This window comes from Cetorhinus maximus, chromosome 13 (assembly GCF_964194155.1).
Source record: "Cetorhinus maximus chromosome 13, sCetMax3.hap1.1, whole genome shotgun sequence".
NCBI lineage: Eukaryota > Metazoa > Chordata > Chondrichthyes > Lamniformes > Cetorhinidae > Cetorhinus > Cetorhinus maximus.
Genome location: NC_135891.1, coordinates 73867768 through 73892393, shown reverse-complemented (window position 1 = coordinate 73892393; position 24626 = coordinate 73867768). Strand labels below are relative to the sequence as shown.

The following is a 24626-nucleotide window of genomic DNA, read 5'->3' as shown; positions in this document are numbered from 1 at the left end:
ATTCAAGTGGGTGTTCCCAGATTTGAGCTGCCAATATCTGTTATGGCCAGGAGGGGGGATAATTTAAACAGTACTGATTTCTCCTCTCACCACCCATCCGTAAACAGAAATGTGTTTTGATTTGTCCCCCCCTTTATAAGAAATGGTGTATTTCCCAATCCCTCAGTTTTGGTGTGATCCAATTTTCTATTAGCAACCCCACAGCAAACTCGAGATAGGGTGAACTCAAAGGGTTAGTTTATTTGCAAACACAAGAAGAGGGTCGCAACATTGCCTCCTTTGCATTTATACAGTAAAAGAGGGATAGAGAAAGGAAAGATTTACAGTGCAGAGACCACAGAGAAAAAAAATATTGTTTCACATGAGTTCCAGAGTCCAATATCAAAGTCCAATGAGGTATTCCTTCACAGAGGTCAGCAGGCTAAAAACCAATGTTGTATAATTCACTTTTTTGGTGGTATTGACTTCACATGATGAGATAGGCATGCAGAGATGAAACAGCCTTCTAGGTGATGGTATAGAATTTCCAGTGGAATCAGTGTAGATGGGACCAGTTGACCAACCTGGGCCAGAGCTCCTTGTCTGTGATTCTGCTAGTTAGATGTTAAAATGGCAGACTGACTTTGCAGTTCCACAAGGCAATACTACTGGTTCCACAAGTGAGAGGTCCATATCACATGACTTCCTCCTATCCACACTGTCTTTGGTAAAGGACTTGTATCACTTGTCTGGGTCCCCAAGATTGTTAAATATCTCAACCATTAAGAATTTAAAGGAAGGCTGCAGGGCCCTTTGTCTTAGCAGATGAGCAGACTCCTGTTGGCCAGCCTGGGTTATGAAATGCAGATGGCCTTTGTGTGGTTCTCTTTGAATTTGGTCTGTGCAGCCCACAGTGGGTTGTTAATGCCTCTTCAGGGATAACGATGTGTAAGTTTCTACGCTACTGCCAGGTAGCCCCTTTTGTTCAGGAGTCACAGACAGACATAGATTCAGCCATTTTGAAAGGCCTTTGTCCAGTTTTTAAAATTTTAGAAATAGCCATGAGGATGTCTATATATATTTTTTAAAAAATACACAGTTTGAGGTCTTAGTTCCCTCACATGCCATAAAATTGAAGCGAGGTCAGGGCGGGCAGAAGCCTGGTGGAAAGGCCATCCAAGAAATTTTATGGTCAAACTACAAATCTGCCAGTGGGGGAATGATAAATTCTGCCCATGGATACAGGTTACTCATCCAGGTATCTTGATTACTAATCCAATAACATAACCACTATGCTGCCACTCCCAGAATGTTTCCTGATTTATGATCCAGTGGGATTGGCAGGAGGATGGACAATGACCAAAGGAAATGGGGTCATGAGGAGGAAGTGACTGTTAGAGAGGTGGAGCATGGTTACGTTCAGGAGTGGGAGTCACTCATGGTGGTAGATGTCTCTTCTGGGATGCAAGTCATACCCTGGATCACTCATTGTGGTGGAGTTCACTCTCCAGAATTCATTCCTGGGTGTGCCTGGTCATCCTGTGCACTGGTCTTCTCAAATGGTTTCCATGTAGCTTTTCTCCCTTTTAATCAACAGTGTGTAATTGCATCACGCTGATACCTTGACATCACTGGGTGTCAGTTTGTGAAAATATAAATCAGACCCTGTCACAAGTCTCTTAAATGTAGTAGCCAATTTGTGCACAGCAAGTTCCCACAAACAGGAATGTGATAATGATCAGGTAATTTGTGCTTGTGATGTTGATTGAGGTATAAATTTTGACCTGGACACCAGGGAGAACTCCCCTGCTCTTCTTCGAAATAGTGCCATGGAAACTTTTATGCCCACCTGAGGCGGCTGATGGGGTTTAATGTCTAATCCAGAAGTCTGGAACTACGACAGTGCATCGGTACTCAGCGCTGAATTGTCAGCCTTGATTTTTATGCTCAAGTTTTGTAGTGTGTAGTAACTATAGTTTTATTTGGTGTGTAATGTAGCTTTAAGAATAATACTTGTTAGAGAAGATCACATGATCTGTAGTAACCAATAGGAGAATAGCGCAGGCTACCTCCAAGTTAGTGTAGAGATAGAGTTGGAGTTGAAAGCACACATGTACTGCTGAGTACATTGTAAATAAACTTAATACTTCCATCCAAGAAGTGTCTGCAGATTAATTCTATCATCAATAGTACAACTCGGCCACCCTACAACAGAGTGGAATTTGAACCCATGGATCTTCTGCCTCAGAGGCAAGAAGAGCAATGGTTAACATCTAGATAAGATAGTCACCAATAAACCCAATAGGGAACTCAGGAGGAGCTTATTTAGCCAATGTGTGGTTAGAATGTGGAACTCACGACAAGTGGCAGTTAAGACAAAAAGCATTGATGTCTTTAGCAATAACTTTAAATTTTGTAACTAAAATCTAGTAAAGGAATTGTCTGGTACAAAGTAACATTCCATATTTAATATTGAGAAATTCCAATTTAAAAAAAAACCCAATCACATCTGATCTTGAAAGTCACGCTTGATTAGTATTGGGATGGGTGACTGCTTGGGAATGCTGGGAGCGGTTGGATTTCCCTGGGAGTACAGGGAGCTGTTGGCTTTTCCTGAGAATACTGGGAGCTGTTGCTTTTTTGTGAGCAAAGTCTGATTACTGCCTTCATTCAACATTGTTACTAATCACTCATGAATACGCTCTCTTGCATTCTGTCTCACTTGGTTTTCTCAGCCCATTTCCTTGCATATTCATAAGAACAGGAACAAACTATTTAATTCCTTGAGTTCCACTATTTATTTAGGTCAAGTACAATATATTAACTCCACCTACCCACTTTGGTTATGTAACCCTGAATAACCTTGTCAAACTGCATTCTGCTTTGTGTGAGCAGACAGCAGGCACACAAAACGCTTGGACACTGTACTCAACATATCAATGTGAATAAGTGAATAATCAGTGGTACCCTGAAATCAACGTCTGTACAGTGACTCCCAGTCCTGTCTGATATCCCAAATCCTGATGTGTGCAGGAAGGTAGAAATGCTGAAAGAGTATTATCACTTTGAAGACAACCCAGAATTGTCAATCCACAAAGATCTTCAGAACCTACTGAATATGTGACTCCATATCTTCTCCAAGTAACAAGTTTAACTAATACATTAAAGAATGGCAAGACTGCTTCATCCTCAAGAGTAAACCTCCTGTACTATGTGACAACTTTAGGACACTTCCCATGTCCTCGATAACCATTTGTGCAGGAAGTGCTTAATTTACAGCAGCTTGAGCTCTGGGTTTCAGAACTTGAGGAGCAGCTGGCATGACTGTGATGCATCCGTGAGGCTGAGAGCTACATGGATAGTAGGTTTATAGATTTGATCATCCCACAGCTTAAGAGCATGCAGAAAGAGAGGGGATGGGTAGTGTAGGAGTCTCCTGCATGTATCCCACTCTTCAACCAGTATTCAGTTCTGAATACTGATGAGCGTGATGGTTCCCATGGGGAGTGCAGCCAGAGCCAAGCCCATGGTACCACGGGTGGCTCAGCTGTACATGAGGGTACAAGGAAGACTGGAACAGCAATATTGACTGTTGATTCAATAGTTAGGGGAATAGATAGGTTTTTTCAGGATGGTGTGTTGCCTCCCTGGTGCCAGAGTCAAGGAGGTTACTGAGCAGCTGCAGAGCACCCAGAGCGGGGAGGGTGAACAGCCAGCAGTTGTGGTCCACATCGGTACAAATGACATAGGCACAAAGAGGGATGTGGTCCTGCAGTCAGAATTTAGGGAGCTAGTTAGGAAATTAACAAGCAGGGCCTCAAAAGTAGTAATCTCTGGATTACTCCCAGTGCTACACACAAGGGAGTATAGATATAGGAGGGTAAAACAGATGAATGTGTGGCTGGAAAGATGATGCAGGAGAGAGGGCTTTAGAATCTTTGGACACTGGGGCCAGATCTGGGGAACATGGGACCTGTATAGGTTGAACAGGTTGCACCTAAACATAGCCAGGACTCAGTTTCTTGCGAAGCATTTTATACTGCTATCAGGGAGAGTTTAAACTAACTTGGCAGGGGTGTGAAAACCACCAAGTGGATCAAATGTCAGGAGAACATTTAGGGACGGTGATCATTGTATCATAAGGCTTAGGCTGACTATGGACAAAGATCAATCCAGAGTAAGAATAATTAACTGAGGGAAAGTTAACTTCAATGGGCTAAGAACAGACCTGGGCCAAATATATTGGAATCAAAGGTTGGCAGAAAGTGTGGAAGTTGAACCTTCAAAGAAGAGGTATTTTAGGCACAGTCAAGGTATATTCCTCAAAAGGGAAAGGGAGGCTAAATAAGGCCAGAGCTCCCTGGATGACAAAAAAGATAGAAATTAAGATAAAGGAGAAAACGTGTTCTTATGACAGATGTCAGGTAGAACATACAGTTGAGAGCCAGGCTGAAAATAGAAGGATCAGAGGGGAGGTGAAAAATCAAACAAGAAAAGCAAAGAGAGAGTATGAAAAGAGACCGTCAGCTAACATAAAAGGGAATCCCAAAGTGTTCTATAGGCATATAAATATTAGAAGAGTGGTAAAAGGAGGAGTGGGGCTGATTAGGGACCAAAAAGGGGATTTACACGTGGAGGTGAAGGGCAAAGCTGAGATGTTAAACAAATGCTTTGCATCAGTCTTTACCAAGGAAGAAGATGCCACCCAGCCCATGGTGAAAGAGGAGTTAATTCAGACACTCAAAGGGTTTAAAATTGATAAGGAGGTGGTATTGGATAGGCTGTCTGTACTTAAAGTTGATAAGGCACTAGGATTGGATAAGCTACATCCAAGGATAGTGAGGGAGTGAGAATGGAAATTGCAGAGACACTGGAGCATTGAAAACATTGCACCCTTGTTCAAAGAAAGGGTGTAAAGATAAGCCCAGCAACTACAGGCCAGTCAGTTAAACATTGGTGATGGGGAAGCTTCTAGAAACAGTAATTCGGGCCAATATTAATACTTACGCCAGTGGGTTAATTACAGCTAGCGTGGATTTCGTAAGGGAAAATCATGTTTAACTAACTTGCTGGAACTTTTTTTTTAAGTGGTAACAGAGGGGGTTGACGAGGGCATTGCAATTGATGTGGTGTACATGGACTTCCAAAAGGTGTTTGATACAGTGCCACTCAACAGGCTTGTGAACAAAGTTATAGCGCACGGAATAAAAGGGACAATAGTAACATAGATGTGGAATTGACTGTGTGACAGGAAACAGCAAATAGTGGTTAATGGATGTTTTTCAGGATGGAGGAAGGTTTGTAGTGGAGTTCCTGATATATATTAATAATCTAGACCTTGGTGTACAGGACACAATTTCAAAGTTTGCGGATGATACAAAATTTGAAAGCACTGTGAACTAAGGAGAATAGTGTATAATTTCAAAAAGACATAGACAAGTTGGTGGAATGGGCAGACAGGTGGGCAGATGGTGTTCAATGCAGAGAAGTGTGAAGTGACTCATTTTGGTAGGAAGAACATGGAGAGACAGTACAAAATAAAGGATACAACTCTAAAGGAGGTGCAGGAATAGAGGGACCTGGATGTTTATATGCGTAAGTCATTGAAGGTGGCAGGACAGGTTGAGGGAGCAGTTAATAAAGCATACAGTATCCTAGGCTTTATTAACAGAGGCAGAGTACAAGAGCAAGGAGGTTATGCTGAACTTGTATAAGACACCGGTTCAGCCTCAGCTGGAGTATTGCTAATCACCACACTTTAGGAAGAATGTGAAGGCATTGGAGAGAATGCAGAAGATATTCACAAGAATGGTTCCAGGAATGAGGAACTTAAGTTATGAAGATAGATTGGAGAAGTTAGGACTGTTTTCCTTGAAGAGAAGGCAGAGAGGAGATTTGACAGAGGCGTTTAAAATCATGAAGGGTCTGGACAGTGTAAATAGGGAGAAACTGTTCCCACTTGTGAAAGAATCTAGAACAAGGGGGCACAGATTTTAAAGCCATTGGTAAAAGCAAAAGCAACATGAGGAAAGATTTTCATGCAGCAAGTGGTTAAGGTTTGGAATGCGCTGCCTGAGTGTGGTGGAGGCAAGTTCAGTCGAGGCATTCAAAAGGGAATTAGGCTGTTATCTGAAGGGGGAGAATGTGCATGGTTATGGGGAGAAGGTGGGGGAATGGCAATGAGGGAATTGCTCATTCCGCGAGCCGGTGCAGACACGATGGGCCAAATGGTTTCCTTCTGCGCTATAACAATTCTGTGATCTGTTGGTGAACAGCTAATCCATGCATTTTTTTTACCCTTTAGCTTGACCATTCGAACACTCCTATCTTCCATTTTCCCACCCTCCATAAACTTCAGCACATCCAAAACTCTGCTGCCCATAACCCTAACCCGTACACCCATTACCCGTGTTCACTAGCCTATATAGTAGGCTCCCCGTCCAGCAACACCTCAATTTTAAAATTCTCAGCCTTGGTTTCAAAATCCTCCATGGCCTCACCCTCTTCAATCTTTGGAATGTCATCCAGCCTTACAACCCTCTGAGGTGTCTGCCCAGACCTGGCCTCGAGCATCCAGCGTTTTAATCTCTGCACCATTGGTGACCGTGCCTTCACCTGCCAAATCCTGGAATTCTCTCACTAAACCTCATCACTTCTTCCTGTTCCTTTAAGTTGTTCTTAAAACCTACCTTTTTGGCAAAGCTTTTTTGAGAGCTCCTGGCCTGGCTGAGGAGAGTTCATGTGTTTACAAGAAGTAATGGGCCTTTGTAGTGGGGTGGCAGATGCATTTCCTTATTTTTGTATCTAAGCAAATTGAAATTGACCTGATTTAACTTGATCCACCTTCAGAGATTAAGTGACACACAGCTGAAGATACAGATATTCTACAGGAGTTTCCACCACCCCATAAATCGACATGTCGAGGGAAATCGACAGCCATAAGAGAAAAAGATTACTTATTCCTTCACAGGATGTGGGCGTCATTGGCTAGGCCAGCATTTATTGCCTATGCCTAACTGCCTTTGGTGGTGGTGAGCTGCCTTCTTGAACCGCTGCAGTCCATGTGGTGTAGGTACAACCACAGTGCTGTTAGGGAGTTCCAGGATTTTCACCAAATTATTTCAGGGAGTCACAGACTAGTCTGATGGATACCAGTGATTGACCAGACTGTCAGAGCCTCTCAAACAGCAGTGAAAGGAATGAAGAATTAACCATCTATTAGTGGCAGTGGAAGGAGGAATATTGGCCAGAATACCAGAACTCCCTATTCTTCTTCATTTAAAGCCATGGGGTGGCCAATAACCACCTGAACCACCAAGGACATCCCCTGACATAAAAATGCTGCCCTGGTAGTGATAATGTATCAGCTTAGGCTATCTGCTAAGGGTCAGAGAGGGATTTGAACCTACTACCCTTCCGGTTCAACTGAAACAGCAGGCTCTGCCTTTATCCACTGCCCATCAGGGAGGCTTGAAATCATTTCTACTTCTAAGATTTATGAAAAGAGAGATCAAAACCTTGGAGAGGGTACAGGGGAGATTTATTAGAATGGTACCAGGGATGTGGGTCTTCAGTTTTGTGGAGAAATTGGGGCTGTTCCCTTGAGAGCATTCTGTGGTTAAGGAGGGATTTAATAAAGGTGTTCAAAGTTATGAGGGGTTTTGACAAAGAGTTGGTACAGGCAGTTGCTTCTTTCCACATCTATGACATTGCTGTTGCTGTGTTACGTCTTAACATTACAGTAGAAGGTTCCCCTCTCTCTCTAGCAATGACAACTGACAGGCACTGCCATGTGGCCTTTAGCTTCCATTTTCCTCATTCCATTTAGGGAATTTGTCCTGGATATAGGTTGAAAACTGAACATTCACAGGGCCTTTTGAAAAATTCCATTGCTGATCTCAGTATACAGGAGGTCAGATGAAGGCAGGATCAGGCTCCAAAGTTCCCACTGAGAATTACCAACCACAATCATCGCTTGAGCTGGCAGCAAAAACTCTTCAGGATCGTAGCACACAGATTAAACACAAACTGCTTATAAAGTTATTGCACAGTTTTATAAAAGGCACCAATTTATCAGATTTGTGTCTACAAACATTGATCAAAAACTGTAAATATGTAAAATATTAGCCCTGAGCGAGTTGTGGTACATTCACCCAGTAACTTTCAAACAAGGAACATCACATCTCAGTCCCAAATCCCTCTAAAAAAAAAATTATATTTTAAGGGAACACGAACAAGCTAGTACTGGACATATTCCTGCAATCTACAAGCAAAATCAAGAGTGCCTTCCCCTCAAAACCATGTTATCATTTTCAGTACGTACATCAGAATGGTTTCCTACCTGCATTGCTGCAGTCAGGTAATATACAGTGCAGTTACAAAGCTAAATCAGCAACATGAATATTGAATGAGAAATGGGCAATGATGCAACAAAGTCCTCAGAGTCAGATCCATCTCTCGCCAACCTCTGGGTTCAAAGAACTTGCCAAATCAGCTCAAGATTTACTCTGAGAGCTCACTGTTGCTTGAACTTGTAAGTCAAGGTGGTCAACTGCCTTGTAACTTCCATCCATGTGACTTGTAACAAACGTCCTTAAACTACTAAGAGAACTGGAGAAGTAAATTACTAAATAGGGTTCCAGCATGATAATGAAATTCTAGCATTATGTAGATATATGGAAAATTATAAGCTGGATTTTGAATATGTGGAAAATAATGGTTTAGGAGTGATGACATGAACATTAGTTTGCCTCGAGTGATTATATTGAGATTGGTATACACAGTGACTACACAAAGAATTCTTTTGGATGTTCGAAAATAGCCATCATCCAGAAGATTACACACAGAATAGACAGAGAAATGATTACAGAGACATATGGACACCAAAATGATTACACAGAATAATAGATATCAGAAGTGATTACAGAGAATAATGGACACCAGGGAGTGATTAACAGAGTAATGGATATCAGAGAGTGATTAGACATAATAATGGGTGAGAGTGATTACACACAGAATAATGGTTATGAGTGAGTACATACAGAATAACAAATATCAAGTGATTACACAGGATAATGGCTGGCAGAGTGTGATTATTCAATAGACAATAACTTAGCTCTAGGAGCAATCAGACAATAATGCATTTTAAGGAATAATTTATATACAGACCAGGGAATGATTACAAGTTTATCAAGGGGCTCGCAGAACACAAGAGCAAAAAGAGTGACTGGTCATTGAACCCAGAGAATATATAGAGGACCTCCCCTCCCCTTGTACATCGCGATTCAAATAGCTGGGGCACACCAACAGTCTGTGCCTATTGTCAGCTTCACCATGACACCATCGGGTGATAATGTGGAGTACTTTACCAGAAATCAGTCACCAGGTACTACATTCAAGGCTGCAAGGAGTCTGGCCCACGTGCTGCCACTTCCATTTGTTCCCAGATCACTCCTGGCTCATATCAGCTGTTGTGATTTAGGATTTATAAGTTAATGAGACAGCAACTGTTCAAACTGGATAAAGCAACAAACATCAACTATAAATAGGACTGAGTTCCTGGCTGGGTTGAGTGCCAGAGTTCAGATACTGTATGCTGCAAATACAGCACACTCGTTGCTGTTATTAACTTGTTCATTTCCCTTTAAGATACAGTTGTGCTGGTTTGTCAGTATGGACAGATGAGATCTCGGTTGGTGCAGATAAGGACATCTTCAGTCCCATGACACATCAGATAAGGACTACAGGACTGATGGATCCAATGAAATGAGTGTGCTTTCTGCTAATCAATTGCATAGCTCAGTAACCACTGACAATCTAACTCCCAAACCTGCATTAACAATTCCCAAATTCACATCTATGTACATGAGTCACTGAAGGCCTGATAAGGAGGAAGACTGCATGTGCAGCCAGACTTCAGGTCACTGCTGTGCAAACCCAATGGAATAAAGTGCAAATCTTACTATCAGGGAAATTAAATTCATATTTGCTGAGTGTGGCAAAAAACGCATTTTGTGCAGCCTAATGTAACAATACCACACAGAGCAGAGGAGGGTACGCTCCTGACCCAAGCCAGTTTTGAAGTGAATATTGGAGTGGGTGGCTGACCTGGTTACTGCTGAGAGCCTCCTGGTAGCCAGCTCAGTTCAGCACTAAAAGAAAGAACGAACTTGCATTTCCATAGTGCTTTTCACAACTCAGGATGTCCCAAAATGCTTTACAGTAAATGTATGTAGTCACTGTTCTAATGTAGACTGAACATCACAGCTGAACTGTGCTCCCAGGACAAGACTCACTCCCTTGCTGCCCATTGTCATGCTCCCAGGACAGAGTCACCATACTCACAGGGGGTTAATCCCTAGCCTGTGTGCTGTGTAAGAGCCTACAGTGGCCACTTAGAGAGTGAAGACACTAAGATCTGAGGAAACATACACAAAAACAATGGACAGTAATAATGGTGGACATTGCTCTGGGTTATGGTAGAGTTTGAAGCAGGGTACAACTATTGCAGGAACTTCTTCGGTAACAAAGATTATTATCCCCATTATTAATATGGGGTGCACAAAGCATCACAACTCTTTGGGACAGGCTCGATGGTCCAGTGGGTCTTTTCTTTGTCATTCTTCGAATGTTTGCAGATTTCCTGTTCCTCACTGAGAAGATTAGATGATTAAAGTAGAGCCAATCGGTGTTCCTAACTCAATGGCCAGGAATCTCTTCCTCTACTGCGATATCTTTGCTGTAAGACCTGTTCACACACAGAGACACCAGAGCCGCCTGCACCTCCGGCAAAGTGGCAGTGGTAGAACAGCAGTGAAGCAAATTCCAGGCCAACATCTCATGATATTCCAGGTCAATATCATGAGCACTGAGTTAACTCTGGAGAAAAAAAACACAGAAGTTTGAATTCTTGAAGGCGGGCAAAGGATGGAACCTAACAGATGAGTTTAGTCAGGGACGGATTCCACTGCACCTTGCAGTCACTGCTGTTGTGGTCAGTATCAGGACACAGGAAGAATTCAGAAATGGTGAAGTACAAAGCCTGAAAAGGTCCTTTGTTCAACACTCACCACTGTCCTAGAATGAAGTTCCCAATCTCCAAATTCCCAGACTCTCACACTGATGGATATAGTGTGTTCTCGGGCTAGGTAGTTTTGTGTTGTGAATAAACAGAATCTCTGGACATGAAAGCTGTAACAAGCACTAACAATTCAGGCAGCTCTGTTAACGGGAATGTTCTCCATTTCCGATAATAATTAAACATCCTATGCTGCACAATACCCACAGAGATCAGAGACCTTATCCAACATGAGCTGGATTTAAACTCAGATCGCGGGAACTATAATTACTCCGTCATTATGTTCCAGGCTGGTGTACCTAGTGAATGGTTGGGCTCTAAAATGGAATTGGCTGTCATAGTATTGTAACTTTCACCCTTCCAAACACTCAATGCACCTAGCTAAACTCCAAAAGCTTTGGGAACAATCCCCACTTTTATTACTCTGGTAACATGGTCCTATTCTTTTCTACAGCTCCAAAAGTTGGGAGAAGCCTCAAAAGGGAGGAGGCTGGAGTTTCCTTTTTGTGCTTTGCCTACAAGAAGGTTGTTACCCGGCTCCTCCTGACCTCTTCTCCCAGTCTTTCGGAGTAAAGCTTTCATTTACCTAAACCCAGCCATAACCCAACACCATTGTTCATAACTGCACCAAGGGATCGATAAACATTGTCACAGTCTGCTTTTTTTACATTCAGTGAAATAACCACTCAGTTCCAAGTTAAAGAGTGAAAAAATCCCCAGAATCTTTGGAATGTAGTGTCAGTAAGTACAGAAATTGGACACACAGTTTAGGAGTGCTTCTGGTTTCCACTTCTTTTAACTAATGTCACTGACGGTTTGGTATTCATTAGGTATCGGTGTGGTGATTTGCAGCTCTGCAGAAACGACAGGCACTTGTGGACTCTTCTCAACATCTCTCAGCAGGAGAGGGTCAGACCTCTGGATGCAGAGACTTAAACCGTGGTCCCAAAGATTGCATCGTCTTGACCTGGCTCCTCCATATCATCCTCGCTGACAGAGAAATTGCGGTCACTGGGGCAGGTGTTCATTAACCCATTGGTTCCCGAGAGGAGGGAGTGTGCATGGAGGTCAGGGAAGCCAGGATGAGAGTCAAGGTGTGAGATGTGGACACTCTGTGAGCGTTCGGCCTCAGCCATATATGATAGCAGGTTATCAAGGAGGGGCCGGCTGCGAGTGATTTTATCCAGCAGCTGACTGCGGTGTCTGAGCTGGGCGATCACACTGTCCTTCTCCTTCATCACTGTCTGCAGCCTCTGCACTGTCCCTTCGCAATCCTGCAGTTTCTCCTGCACGTCCACCATCTCCCTGAAGAACATGGGCAACAGCAATGGAGATATATCAGTTCAGGTACAAACAACATGCACAGCCCCTCCTCCATTTTCCTCCTCACCCCCTGCATCCTCCTCCCCACAACTCCCCCATCTACTCCTCCCCCCTCCCAATTCACTCCCTCACCCAATCCCCTCCTTCCCCTCCCCCAAACCCCACCCAATCCCCATCTCCACCCCCAGTCCCGACACTGCGCGCCCGAGGCTGATTTCGCGCGTGCACGCGACTGTAGACCCTTCCCCTATGTGCGCGCCCCCGCTCCAGGCTGCGTGCTGACCGGTCCTTGCGTAGGGTCAGCTCCCGGATGGCGGCCTGCAGCTCCCGGTCTTTGCCCATCAGCCGCTCGGCCTGTTCCCGCACCGTCCGCTCGGCCGCCTCCAGCCGCCGCTCCAGCTCCGTCACCCGGAGGTGCACAGCCGCCAGGTGCGCGTTTGCCTCTTTAATCTGCACCGGGCTCAGCACCGACATCCTGCGCATCGGAGCCCACGGTCAGCGCTCTCCAAGGCGGAAGCCCCGGTACCCGATCCCGAGGCCCGAACCAGCATCGGCTTCTGCGCATGCGCTGTGGGCCGTCCGTGGCCGGTCCACTGCGCATGCGCTCTCTGGTCCACTTCCCGGCTGGTCCATTGCGCATGCCCACCCTCTCCCTCTCCCTCCTCTCCCTCTCCTCCCTCTCCCTCTCCTCCCTCTTCCCCACCCTCACCCTCTCCTCCTCCCCCCACCTTCCCCTCCCCCTCCCCCCACTATTAGGAAGGTTGTGATTGCACTGGAGAGGGTACAGAGGAGCTTCACCAGGATAAAAACAAAAACTACTGCGGATGCTGGAAATCCAAAACAAAAACAGAATTACCTGGAAAAACTCAGCAGGTCTGGCAGCATCGGCGAAGAAGAAAAGAGTCGACGTTTCGAGTCCTCATGACCCTTCGGCAGAACTGAAGTATAGTTAGGAGAGGGGTGAAATGTAAGCTGGTTTAAGGTGGGGGGCTGGGGGAGAGAAGTTGAGGGTGGGGTGGTTGTAGGGACAAGCAAGCAGTGATAGGAGCAGATAATCAAAAGATGTCACAGACAAAAGGATCAAAGAGGTGTTGAAGGTGGTGATATTATCTAAGAAAATATGCTAATTAAGAATGGATAGCAGGACACTCAAGGTACAGCTCTAGTGGGGGTGGGGTGGAAAGACTGACAAGGTATTAGTTGTAGATTTAAAAATAATGGAAATAGGTGGGAAAAGAAAAATCTATATAAATTATTGATAAAAACAAAAGGGAGGGGGAAGAAACGGGGTGGGGATGGGGGGAGGGAGTTTAAGATCTAAAGTTGTTGAATTCAATATTCAGCCCGGAAGGCTGTAAAGTGCCTAGTCGGAAGATGAGGTGCTGTTCCTCCAGTTTGCGTTGGGCTTCACTGGAACAATGCAGCAAGCCAAGGACAGACATGTGGGCAAGAGAACAGGGTGGAGTGTTAAAATGGCAAGCGACAGGGAGGTTTGGGTCTTTCTTGCGGACAGACCGCAGGTGTTCTGCAGAGCAGTCGCCCAGTTTGCATTTGGTCTCTCCACAGTAGAGGAGACCGCATTGGGAGCAACGAATGCAGTAGACTAAGTTAGGTGAAATGCAAGTGAAATGCTGCTTCACTTGAAAGGAGCGTTTGGGCCCTTGGACGGTGAGGAGAGAGGAAGTGAAGGGGCAGGTGTTGCATCTTCTGCGTGGGCATGGGGAGGTGCCATAGGTGGGGGTTGAGGAGTAGGGGGTGATGGAGGAGTGGACCAGGGTGTCCTGGAGGGAACGATCCCTACGGAATGCCGCCAGGGGGGGTGAAGGGAAGATGTGTTTGGTGGTGGCATCATGCTGGAGTTGGCGGAAATGGCGGAGGATGATCCTTTGAATGCGGAGGCTGGTGGGGTGATAAGTGAGGACAAGGGGGACCCTATCATGTTTCTGGGAGGGAGGAGAAGGCGTGAGGGCGGATGCGCGGGAGATGGGCCGGACACGGTTGAGGGCCCTGTCAACGACCGTGGGTGGAAAACCTCGGTTAAGGAAGAAGGAGGGCATGTCAGAGGAACTGTTTTTGAAGGTAGCGTCATCAGAACAGATGCGACGGAGGCGAAGGAACTGAGAGAATGGGATGGAGTTCTTACAGGAAGCGGGGTGTGAGGAGCTGTAGCCGAGGTAGCTGTGGGAGTCGGTAGGCTTGTAATGGATATTGGTGGACAGTCTATCATCAGAAATTGAGACAAAGAGGTCAAGGAAGGGAAGGGAAGTGTCAGAGATGGACCATGTGAAAATGATGGAGGGGTGGAGATTGGAAGAAAAATTAATAAATTTTTCCAAGTCCAGACGAGAGCATGAAGCCGCACCAAAGTAATCATCGATGTACCGGAGAAAGAGTTGTGGGAGGGGGCCGGAGTAGGACTGGAACAAGGAATGTTCCACATACCCCATAAAGGCAGGCATAGCTGGGGCCCATGTGGGTACCCATAGCTACACCTTTTATTTGGAGGAAGTGAGAGGAGTTAAAGGAGAAATTGTTCAGTGTGAGAACAAGTTCAGCCAGACGGAGGAGAGTAGTGGTGGATGGGGATTGTTCGGGCCTCTGTTAGGAAGAAGCTAAGGGCCCTCAGACCATCCTGGTGGGGGGTGGAGGTGTAGAGGGATTGGACGTCCATGGTGAAGAGGAAGCGGTTGGGGCCAGGGAACTGGAAATTGTTGATGTGACGTAAGGTGTCAGAGGAATCACGGATGTAGGTGGGAAGGGACTGGACAAGGGGAGAGAGAAGGGAATCAAGATAACGAGAAATGAGTTCCGTGGGGCAGGAACAGGCTGACACGATCGGTCTGCCGGGACAATTCTGTTTGTGGATTTTGGGTAGGAGGTAGAAGCGGGCCGTCCGAGGTTGGGCGACTATCAGGTTGGAAGTTGTGGGAGGAAGATCTCCAGAGGAGATGAGGTCAGTGACAGTCCTGGAAACAATGGCTTGATGTTCAGTGGTGGGGTCATGGTCCAGGGAGAGGTAGGAGGAAGTGTCTGCGAGTTGACGCTCAGCCTCCGTGAGGTAGAGGTCAGTGCGCCAGACAACAACAGCACCACCCTTGTCAGCGGGTTTGATGACACTGTTGGGGTTGGACCTGAGAGAATGGAGTGCAGTAAGTTCAGAGAGAGACAGATTAGAATGGGTGAGAGGAGCAGAGAAATTGAGACGGCTAATGTCACGCCGACAGTTCTCAATGAAAAGATCAAGAGAAGGTAAGAATCCAGAGGGAGGGGTCCAGGTGGAAGGAGAATATTGGAGGTGGGTAAAAGGATCCGTTGAACGGGGAGAGGACTCCTGCCCAAAGAAGTGAGCACGGAGACAAAGACGGCGGAAGAAGAGTTCAGCATCGTGCCGAGCCCGAAATTCATTGAGATGAGGGCGTAAGGGTATGAAACTAAGTCCTTTGCTGAGCACTGAACGTTCAGCATCGGAGAGGGGAAGGTCAGGGGGTATAGTGAATACGCGGCTGGGGCTGGGATTGGAAGATGGGGTGGGGACGGAGGGACAGGCAGGGGTGTAGGGTCCCAGATGGGTGTTGGTGTCGATGAGTTGTTGGAGCTTGCGTTCCTTAGCACTTGAGAGAAAGAGAAAAAGTTTCTTGTTGAGGCGTCGGATGAGACGAAGAATAAAATGAAACTGGGGGCACGCGCAGCTTTGAAAAAGGGTGCGACGGTGCTGCTGGAGGGAGAGGTCGAGTGTGTTCATACGGCGGCGCATGAGTGTGGATCTCAGAATGCGACTCAGTTCTGTTGAAGGGTCATGAGGACTCGAAACGTCGACTCTTCTCCGCTGATGCTGCCAGACCTGCTGAGTTTTTACAGGTAATTCTGTTTTAGCTTCACCAGGGTGTTGCCTGGGCTGGAGGGTTTCTGCTATGAAGAGAGACTGGATAGACTGGGGTTGTTTTCCTTGGAGCAGAGAAGGCCGAGGGGGGATCTGATAGAGGTATACAAAATTATGAGGGGCATAAATAGGAAGAAAAATTTCCCCTTAGCAGAGGTGCCAATAACCAGCAGGCATAGATTTAAGGTAAGGGGCAGCAAGTTTACAGGGGATTTGAGGAAAAAATTTTTCACCCAGAGGGTGGTTGGAATCTGGAACACACTGCCTGAGGGGGCAGTAGAGGCAGAAACCCTCACAACATTTAAGAAGTATTTAGATGAGCACTTGAAACACCATAGCGTACAGGGTTACAGGCCAAGTGCTCGAAAATGGGATCAAGAAGGATAAGGGCAGCAGATAGATGGGAACACCACCATCTGCAAGTTCCCCTCCAAGTCACTCACCATTGTGACTTGGAAATATATTGCCGTTCTTTCACTGTTGCTGGATCAAAATCCTGGAGCTCCCTTCCTAACAGTACCTACACCACATGGACTGCAGCGGTTCAAGAAGGAACTCACCACCACCTTCTCAAGGGCAATTAGGGATGGGCAATAAATGCTGGCGCAGCCAGCGATGTCCACATCCCATGAATGAATTTTTTAAAAATTCCAGGTATGGTCATTTCAAAGCCTTTACAATTATAGCAAGACTTCTTGATTCTTGTATTCCAATCCTCTTACAATAAGGGCCAACATGCCATTTGATTTTTAAAAATTGCTTGCTGCACCTGCATGCTAAATTGCTGCGTTCCTTGTATGAGTGCACCCAAGTCTCTCTGAACATCAACATTTACAAGTTTCACGCCTTTTAAAAAACATTCAGTTTTTCTGTTTTTACAATAAAAGTGAATAACCAACCTCTCACTTCCCCATATTATACTCCATCTGTCACCTTGTTGCCCACTCATTTAACTTATCTATAACTTTTTGCAGCCTCTCCGCCTCACAATTTGCATTGCCATCTAGGTTTGCACATCAGCAGATACATTAGATACATTACTCTGTCTCTTTGTCTAAGTCATTAATATAGATTGTGAATAGCTAAGGCCCTAGCACTGATACTTGCGGCACATTTGTGCTAAGAATTACACTGAAAACCAATTTAAGATTATGAGCCGGACTCGCGTGTGGCTCCCGCATGCTAGAAGCCACATATATTCATACACAGGGCCCTGCCCTTTGCAGACTGAAGGAACATGTCCAGGCATAGCATCATTTTTAACTAACAAAAGCTTGAGTGACAGCCATTCCCTGGTTCATTCCTAATGGCAATGCCTTTACCAATCAGAGCCGACCTGCCTGGTTTGAATTTGAATAAAAGCTTGGCAGTTCACTGTTCTGTGCCGCATTCTCAATGGCCACGCCTCTACCAATCAGAGTCCACTTGCCAACCAATCAGCACTCTCTTCACATGCAGTATGAACTGATGTTCCCTGTACTGTTAGTATTTCTTGTGAGCTGTCCTGATGCGTGCAAGACGAAAAGCTTCGATAGCATGTCTCTTTTTTAAGTTAACTGATTACCTTAATTTTCCCACTCTTATTAGTCCCTAGGTTGTTCTCTAATATGTAACTTGTGTCTACTACTGTGAAAATAGACAAAATATTTGTCTCTGCCATTTTCTCAATCTACGTCATAATTTCTCCTGTCTCTGCTTCTAAGGGATCAACATTTAATTTAGCTACTCTCTTCCTTTTTACATACTTGTGAGTATTTTCGAAATCTGTTTTTATATTTATAGTCCTGGCTAGTTTACTCTCATCTTCTATTTGCTTCCTTTTTATCAACTTTTTGGTAGCCTATGCTGGTTTTTAAAACACTCTCAATCCTCAGACTTACTTTGCAACAATTTTAGTCTCTTCTTTTAATCTACTATCTCTAACCTCCTTAGTAAGCCAAGGAAGGAACTTCCTTGCTGAGCTTTTGTTTTTAAATGGAATATATTTTTGTTGAACATTTTGAGTTGTTTCTTTCAATGTTTCCCACTGTTTATTTGCTGCCATAACTTTTAGTCTATTTACCCAATTTAAGTATAAGATCCTTGTTTGTGATTGGAGTATGTCATTTTCAAACTTAATTTGGAATTCAATGGTTTTGTGACCATTATTTCCCAGTGGATATTTTACTATGCCATTACTAAATAATCATGTCTCATTGCAAAATACTACATCTAAAATAGCTTCATCCCTAGCCGGTTCCACAATGTATTGCTCCAGGAACCTGTCAGGAAAGCATTCTGCAAACTCATCTTCTAGACCATTCTTGCCAATTTGATTGTCCTAGTCTATGTGAAGATTAAAGTCCTCCACAACTATTACATTGCCTTTGTTACAAGCTCCAATAATTTCTTGCTTAATGCTCTGCCCAATGGTCTAACTACTGTTATAAACTATAAACCTATAAACTACTCCCACGAGCATTTTCTGACCCTTGCTATTCCTAATCTCCACCCACACTGATTCAACCTCCTGATTTCCTGAGCCAAGATCTTTTCTCACTAATGTCCTTATGTCATCTTTTATTATCAAGGCTACCCCTCCTCCTTATCCATTCTGCCTGCCTTTTTGAAATGTTGTGTACCTTGGAATATTTGTTTCCCACCTTGGTCGCCTTGTAACCATGTCTCTGTAATGGTGATTAGATCTAAACCATTTATCTCTATTCGTGCCACTAATTCATCTATTTTATTGCGGATGCATCATGCATCCAGATAAAGTGATTTCAAGTTTATTTCTTTACTACTATTCCTTGCATGGATCTTACTCTCTGATGCACTATTACTGTTAAACTCTCTGTCCATTCCTGTCTAACTCAGCTTGTCTTTACCCACATCGGTATACTTTTCTGGTGATGGAGACGTTAAACCATGATTTTATGGAATGGCAGAGCAGGCCAGAGAGGGAGTATAACTCATTCCTGCTCCTTTTGCTTGTGTTCTTACCTGAGGACAGTTCCTATGTGAGGGCAGAACGGGAGAAACAACAAGGAATAGGAATGGAATGTTGTCGATTGAGAGACTGAAAGCTTTGAATACCTAAACACCCCCAGAAATGTATTGGTAGAGTGAATGGGCAAAGAATATTTCTACTGGATGGGGAGTCAATCCTCACTGAGAGCAGAGAATTTGGGGAATTTTCCTTTCCTGAAGGGTTGTTGACATTGTGGCTTGTCCTCCCTGCAGTCCTCCTCCTTACTTTTACAGTTAACGAGTACATTGAACCTATTGGACGGGCCCAGTGTCTGCAGGATCTCCTCTTTAACCTCTCCTAAATCTCTGCTATCCTGCTCCCTGTCAGTCACACCTTCCCTTTCCTGAACCTCTGCTTTATTCTGGAGTGTGACTATATTCTGGAAAAAAAACTGTCCAGCAACTCCTTCCCCTCCTTTGTGTATTGGCGGCTCCCCAACTCCCACTCCAGCTCAACAACTCAGCTGCAGAGATTTGAGATGGAGGCACCTCCTGCAGACGTGTTTGCTCGGGACAGTTTTGCCATCCACAAACTCCCACATCCTGTAGACCAGACACACAACTTGCTCTGTCATATCTTAGACTAACCTTATTTTATCTATTAATTCAAGTCTTTATTCAATGATTATTTGTGGTTATATCAAGTAGTTTAACTTGTTATGCTATAAATTTAATACCGTTCTTATCTTGTCCAATCCTAGTTTAAACTGCTGCCCTAGAGTTTACAGGAATCAAGAAACCAACTCACCAACCAATCACCTTCCTGCTTAACTAATTACTATGGAGGGCTATGGAGAGAGAGTGGGGCAGTAGGAATAATTTGGATTGATACAAGGCTATGGGGAGAGATGGAGGTTATGTCAGCTGTGGTTCAGTGGATAGCATTCTTGCATTTCACTCAGAAAGTTCTGGGCTCAAGTCTTATTCCAGGACTTGAGCACAAAAATGAAGGCTCGCTCTAATGCAGCACTGAGGGAGTGCTGCACAATTGGAGGTGCTGCCTTTTGGAGGAGGCTTTAAACCAAGGCTTCATTTGCCCTTTCAAGTGGGCGTAAAAGATCCCAATGAACTGAAGAACTAATGGAGCACTTAGAAAACAGGCAGGCCCTCAGTTTAACATCTCATCAAAAAGACAGTGCAGCATTCCTTCAGTTTAATGATGGCTTAAGACAATCACAGGATGTTGTGGGACTGAAGTCACATGTAGGCCGGACTGGGTAAGGATAGCAGGTCCAATAACAACATACTCCTGGAGTACTGTGCGCAGTTTTGGTCCCCTTACTTGAGGACGGATGTAGTTGCATTGGAGGCGGTTCAGAGGAGGTTCACTAGATTGATTCCAGAGATGTGGGGCTTGTCTTATGAGGAGAAATTGAGTAGTTTAGGCCTATACTCGCTAGAGTTTAGAAGGATGAGAGGAGATCTAATTGAGGTATATAAGATGCTAAAGGGGATAGACAAAGTAGACGTGGAGCAGATGTTTCCCCTTGTGGGGCATTCTAGAATGAGAGGCCATAGTTTTAGGCTAAGGGGTGGTAGATTTAAATCAGAGATGAGGAATTACTTTTCTCAAAGGGTCGTGAATCTGTGGAATTCACTACCTCAGAGTGCAGTGGATGCTGGGACGCTGAATAAATTTAAGGGGGAGATAGACAGATTTTTAATTAGTAATGGGTTGAAAGGTTATGGGGAGAGGGTGGAAAATTGGAGTTGAGGCCAAAATGAGATCAGCCATGATCATAATGAATGGCGGGGCAGGCTCAAGGGGCTGAATTGCCCACTCATGCTCCTAGTTCTTCTGTTCTTATTAAAACATTACAAGTTGCTTCATAGCTATGTTAGCAGAAAAAAATTAACACAAAACAAAAGAAAGAGACATTATGACAGGCGCCCAAAAATTTGGTCAAAGAGGTAGATTTTAAGAAGCATCTGAAAGGAGGACAGGAGGCAGAGTGTTTAGCGAGGGAATTTCATAACTTAGAGACTATTGTCTGGATTTCTTCCTCAATGGAGGTGTGAATCCAAACGCCAAACTCTGAGGTTTCTTTTTGCTGGAAAAAGCTTTTCTTCTGCCTTTCCAACCCCACACTATGTTTGTGTGACCTTTGAAGGGTCAGGAAGGCCGTGGGACAAAACACACACTGCTGTGAGTTACATCACTTGACAGCTCTGGCAGTTAAAAATTTTCCTGCCTCTGAAAGTAGAAAAAAATCCCTTCTGCTCCCCTTCAATGATTGTCAGGAACTCTGTTTTGAAATGGAAATGGGACACCATTCTATTCTGTAATAGAATTCAGGCAATGTAGCTGGAAGCTTTTGTTTTGACATTTGTAGTTATTATGAATGCTTGGCTGGGTTTCAAAAGCCACTAATGGCTTCAGCTCAGCAGATGGTCTATTGATCCATGAACGATTGAAACTTTTAAGAGACTGTAATAACAGCTTCAAACACCATTTTAAGGCCCCAAAACCTCACCCCTCCACTCACTCCCATGCCTCTCCATGCCCCTTCAGATTGCCATGCCCCAATGTATCCTCTATAGCCACTCACCCAGTATGTGCCATGTACAGTCTTTAGAAGCCATGCAAAGACAATGGTAATTATTTAAAAATCATTGGAAAACAATTAAACCTCTAGCAATCTAATGAAACACTATTTCAAACGCAGTATCATTGATACTGGAAAGAAAAAAACTGATCAAGTGCAAAAAAAATGTAATCCTTTAAATGTTTATTAGGTTTATAAACAAGCATGACATATCCAACCCGACCAATTACCACCCCATCAGTCCACTCCCCATCATCAGTAAAGTGATAGAAGGAGTCATCGACATTGCGATCAAGTGGCACTTGCTTAGCAATAACCTGCTCACTGACACCTAGTTTGGGTTCCGCCTGGGCCACACAGCTCCTGACCTCATTATAGCCTTGGTTCAAACATGGACAAAAGAGCTGATCTCCCAAGGTGAGGTGGGAGTGGCTGCCCTTGACATCAAGGTCGCATTTGACAGAGTGTGGCATCAAGCAGCCCTAGCAAAACTGGAGTCAATGGGAATCAGGGGGAAAACTCTTGGATGGTTGGAATCACCCCTAGCACAAAGGAAGATGGTTGTGGTTTTTGGGGGTCAGTCATCTCAGCTCCAGGACATCACTGCAGGAGTTCCTCAGGGTAGTGTCCTCGGCCCAACCATCTTCAGCTGTTTCATCAATGACCTTCCTTCCATCATAAGGTCAGAAGTGGGGATGTTTGTTGATGATTGCATGACGTTCAGCACCATTCACAACTCCTCAGATACTGAAGCAGTCCATGTCCAAATGCAGTAAGACCTGGACAATATCCAGGGTTGGGCTGACAAGTGGCAAGTAACATTTGTGCCATGCAAGTGTCAGGCAATGACCATCTCCAACAAGAGAGAATTCAACCATCTCTCCTTGATGTTCAATGGCATTACCACCACTGAATCTCTCACAATCAACATCCTGGGGGTTACCATTGACCAGAAACTGCACCAAACTATCCATATAAATACTGTGGCTACAAGAGCAAGTCAGAGGCTAGGAATCGTGTGATGAGTAACCCACCTGACTTCCCAAAGCCTGTCCATCATCTACAAGGCACAAGTCAGAAGTGTGATGGAATACTCCCCACTTGCCTGGATGGGTGCAGCTCCCACAACACTCAAAAGCTTGACACTGTCGAGGACAAAGCAGCCAGCTTGATTGGCACCACATCCACAAACATTCACTCCCTCCACCACTGACGCACAGTAGCAGCAGTGTGTATCATCTACAAGATGCACTGCAGGAATTCACCAAGGTTCCTTCGACAGCACCTTCCAAACCCACGACCAATACCATCTAGAAGGACAAGGGCAGCAGATAGATGGGAACACCACCAACTGGAAGTTCCCCTCCAATCCACTCACTATCCTGACTCGGAAATATATTGCCATTCCTTCACTGTCGCTGGATCAAAATCCTGGAACTGCCTTCCTAACAACACTGTGGGTGTACCTACACCACATGGACTGCAACAGTTCAAGAAGGCAGCTCACCACCAGCTCAAGGGCAATTCGGGATGAGCAATAAGTTCTGGCCTAGCCAGAGAGGCCCCCAGCCTGTGAATGAATAAAAAAAAACAAGAAACCATAGCCTCTTAAAATGGAGAGATGGCGAGTGGGAGGTATGTAGAAAGGGTTCACATATTTCTTTTATATTTTAAATTTATTGTATTTTACAAGTTATTTCATTTAGGAATGTGCAGTATTCCAACATACGCGATATAATGCTATAATTTTTTTCTGATGGGAAAAATCCTACAGAACATAACTACAGCTTTTGTGTTGTTTGTAACAGGAAAATCTAATTAACTTAATTAAGTTATTTCACCTAAAGTCGCACTTTTCAGGAAGCAACTACAACTTTAAGTGAGGACTTATCTGTACTGCAGGATTCTTCCAGAATGTTCCAGGCTGTGGAACTGAGCTTGAGCACCCCAGTGGTCTGTTCCCTGATGTTCCCTGTGACAGCATGGCTTTCATTATTCACATGCTGTCAATGTGTGGCTGGGTTGTGTCATGGAGTCATGAGCCAGGTGGTCAGCAGATGGCCCTTGTCCCAGCAGCCACCCTTTGGTTTGACATGATGACTCAAACACTGAGGAAACAGCAGGCTGGCACCGAATAAAAGCATCATGACTGCTGCCAGGATAGCAGGCACTCACCTGCCTGATGTGCTGAACATGGTCGCACACCAACTGCACATTCACGGAGTGGAATCTGTACATCTCAGCATTTAGATGCAGCTCCCACAAAGCCACGTGTGTACAGCTAGTGGCACCTTTCACCATTATTACAACTGGGATGGGAGGAGTGTGCATATGATCAGGCCCAATACTACTCTGCAGGCCATACCTTTAACTTAAAAAGTTTAATTTTCTCACCAAAATAGCCAATTGTCTATTTCCCCTACTGGTGCCCAGAATAAAAGAGTCTTCAACTGGGCTTCATTCAATAAACACAGAACAATTGTTTATTATAAAACAAAACTTTATAACAAGTTGCAAGCACTGGTTAACACACAGTTGTAATTGGGAACTATAACTATCTCTTCCTGAAGAATTCCCTCAGTGCACACACAGACAAAGGACAAACAGGCAGAGTCTCTCTGCAGAGATGTGCTTTGGAGGATGGGTGTTATAAAATAAAGGATAAAGTCCGCAGGGTCTCAACACTGTTGACTTGGAGTTCTCTCGTGTGAAGATGGGCTGCTGGTCCCGGTGGATGTCTGGATGTTCTCACCAACTGGTCTCAGCTTTGCAGGTTCAAATGCAAACTAGATACACTCAAATGAGGGTTGTC

At 44.6% G+C, this 24626-nt stretch overlaps 2 protein-coding genes across 2 annotated transcripts in view; one reads left to right on the top strand and one right to left on the bottom strand.

The window, feature by feature from the left end:
* Positions 1-24626, top strand: part of LOC144688703 (DNA-binding protein RFX2-like) — a 911596-nt gene that overhangs the window by 808916 nt on the left and 78054 nt on the right. The gene's annotated exons all lie outside the window — the stretch shown is intronic.
* On the bottom strand, positions 8012-12951 carry vmac (vimentin type intermediate filament associated coiled-coil protein). The gene is made up of 2 exons (XM_078555572.1): positions 12663-12951; positions 8012-12361 (listed from the first exon to the last, which is right to left on the bottom strand). Exons 1-2 carry the CDS (start codon positions 12860-12862, stop codon positions 11989-11991), a joined length of 573 nt encoding a protein of 190 aa, XP_078411698.1. The 5' UTR covers positions 12863-12951; the 3' UTR covers positions 8012-11988.

Coding starts and splice junctions, on each gene's coding strand:
- vmac (XM_078555572.1), bottom strand. CDS start 12,862: ATGCGCAGGATGTCGGTGCTGAGCCCGGTGCAGATTAAAGAGGCAAAC. Junction 12,362..12,662: donor CTGACCCTACGCAAGGACCG/GTCAGCACGCAG, acceptor CATGTTCTTCAG/GGAGATGGTGGACGTGCAGG.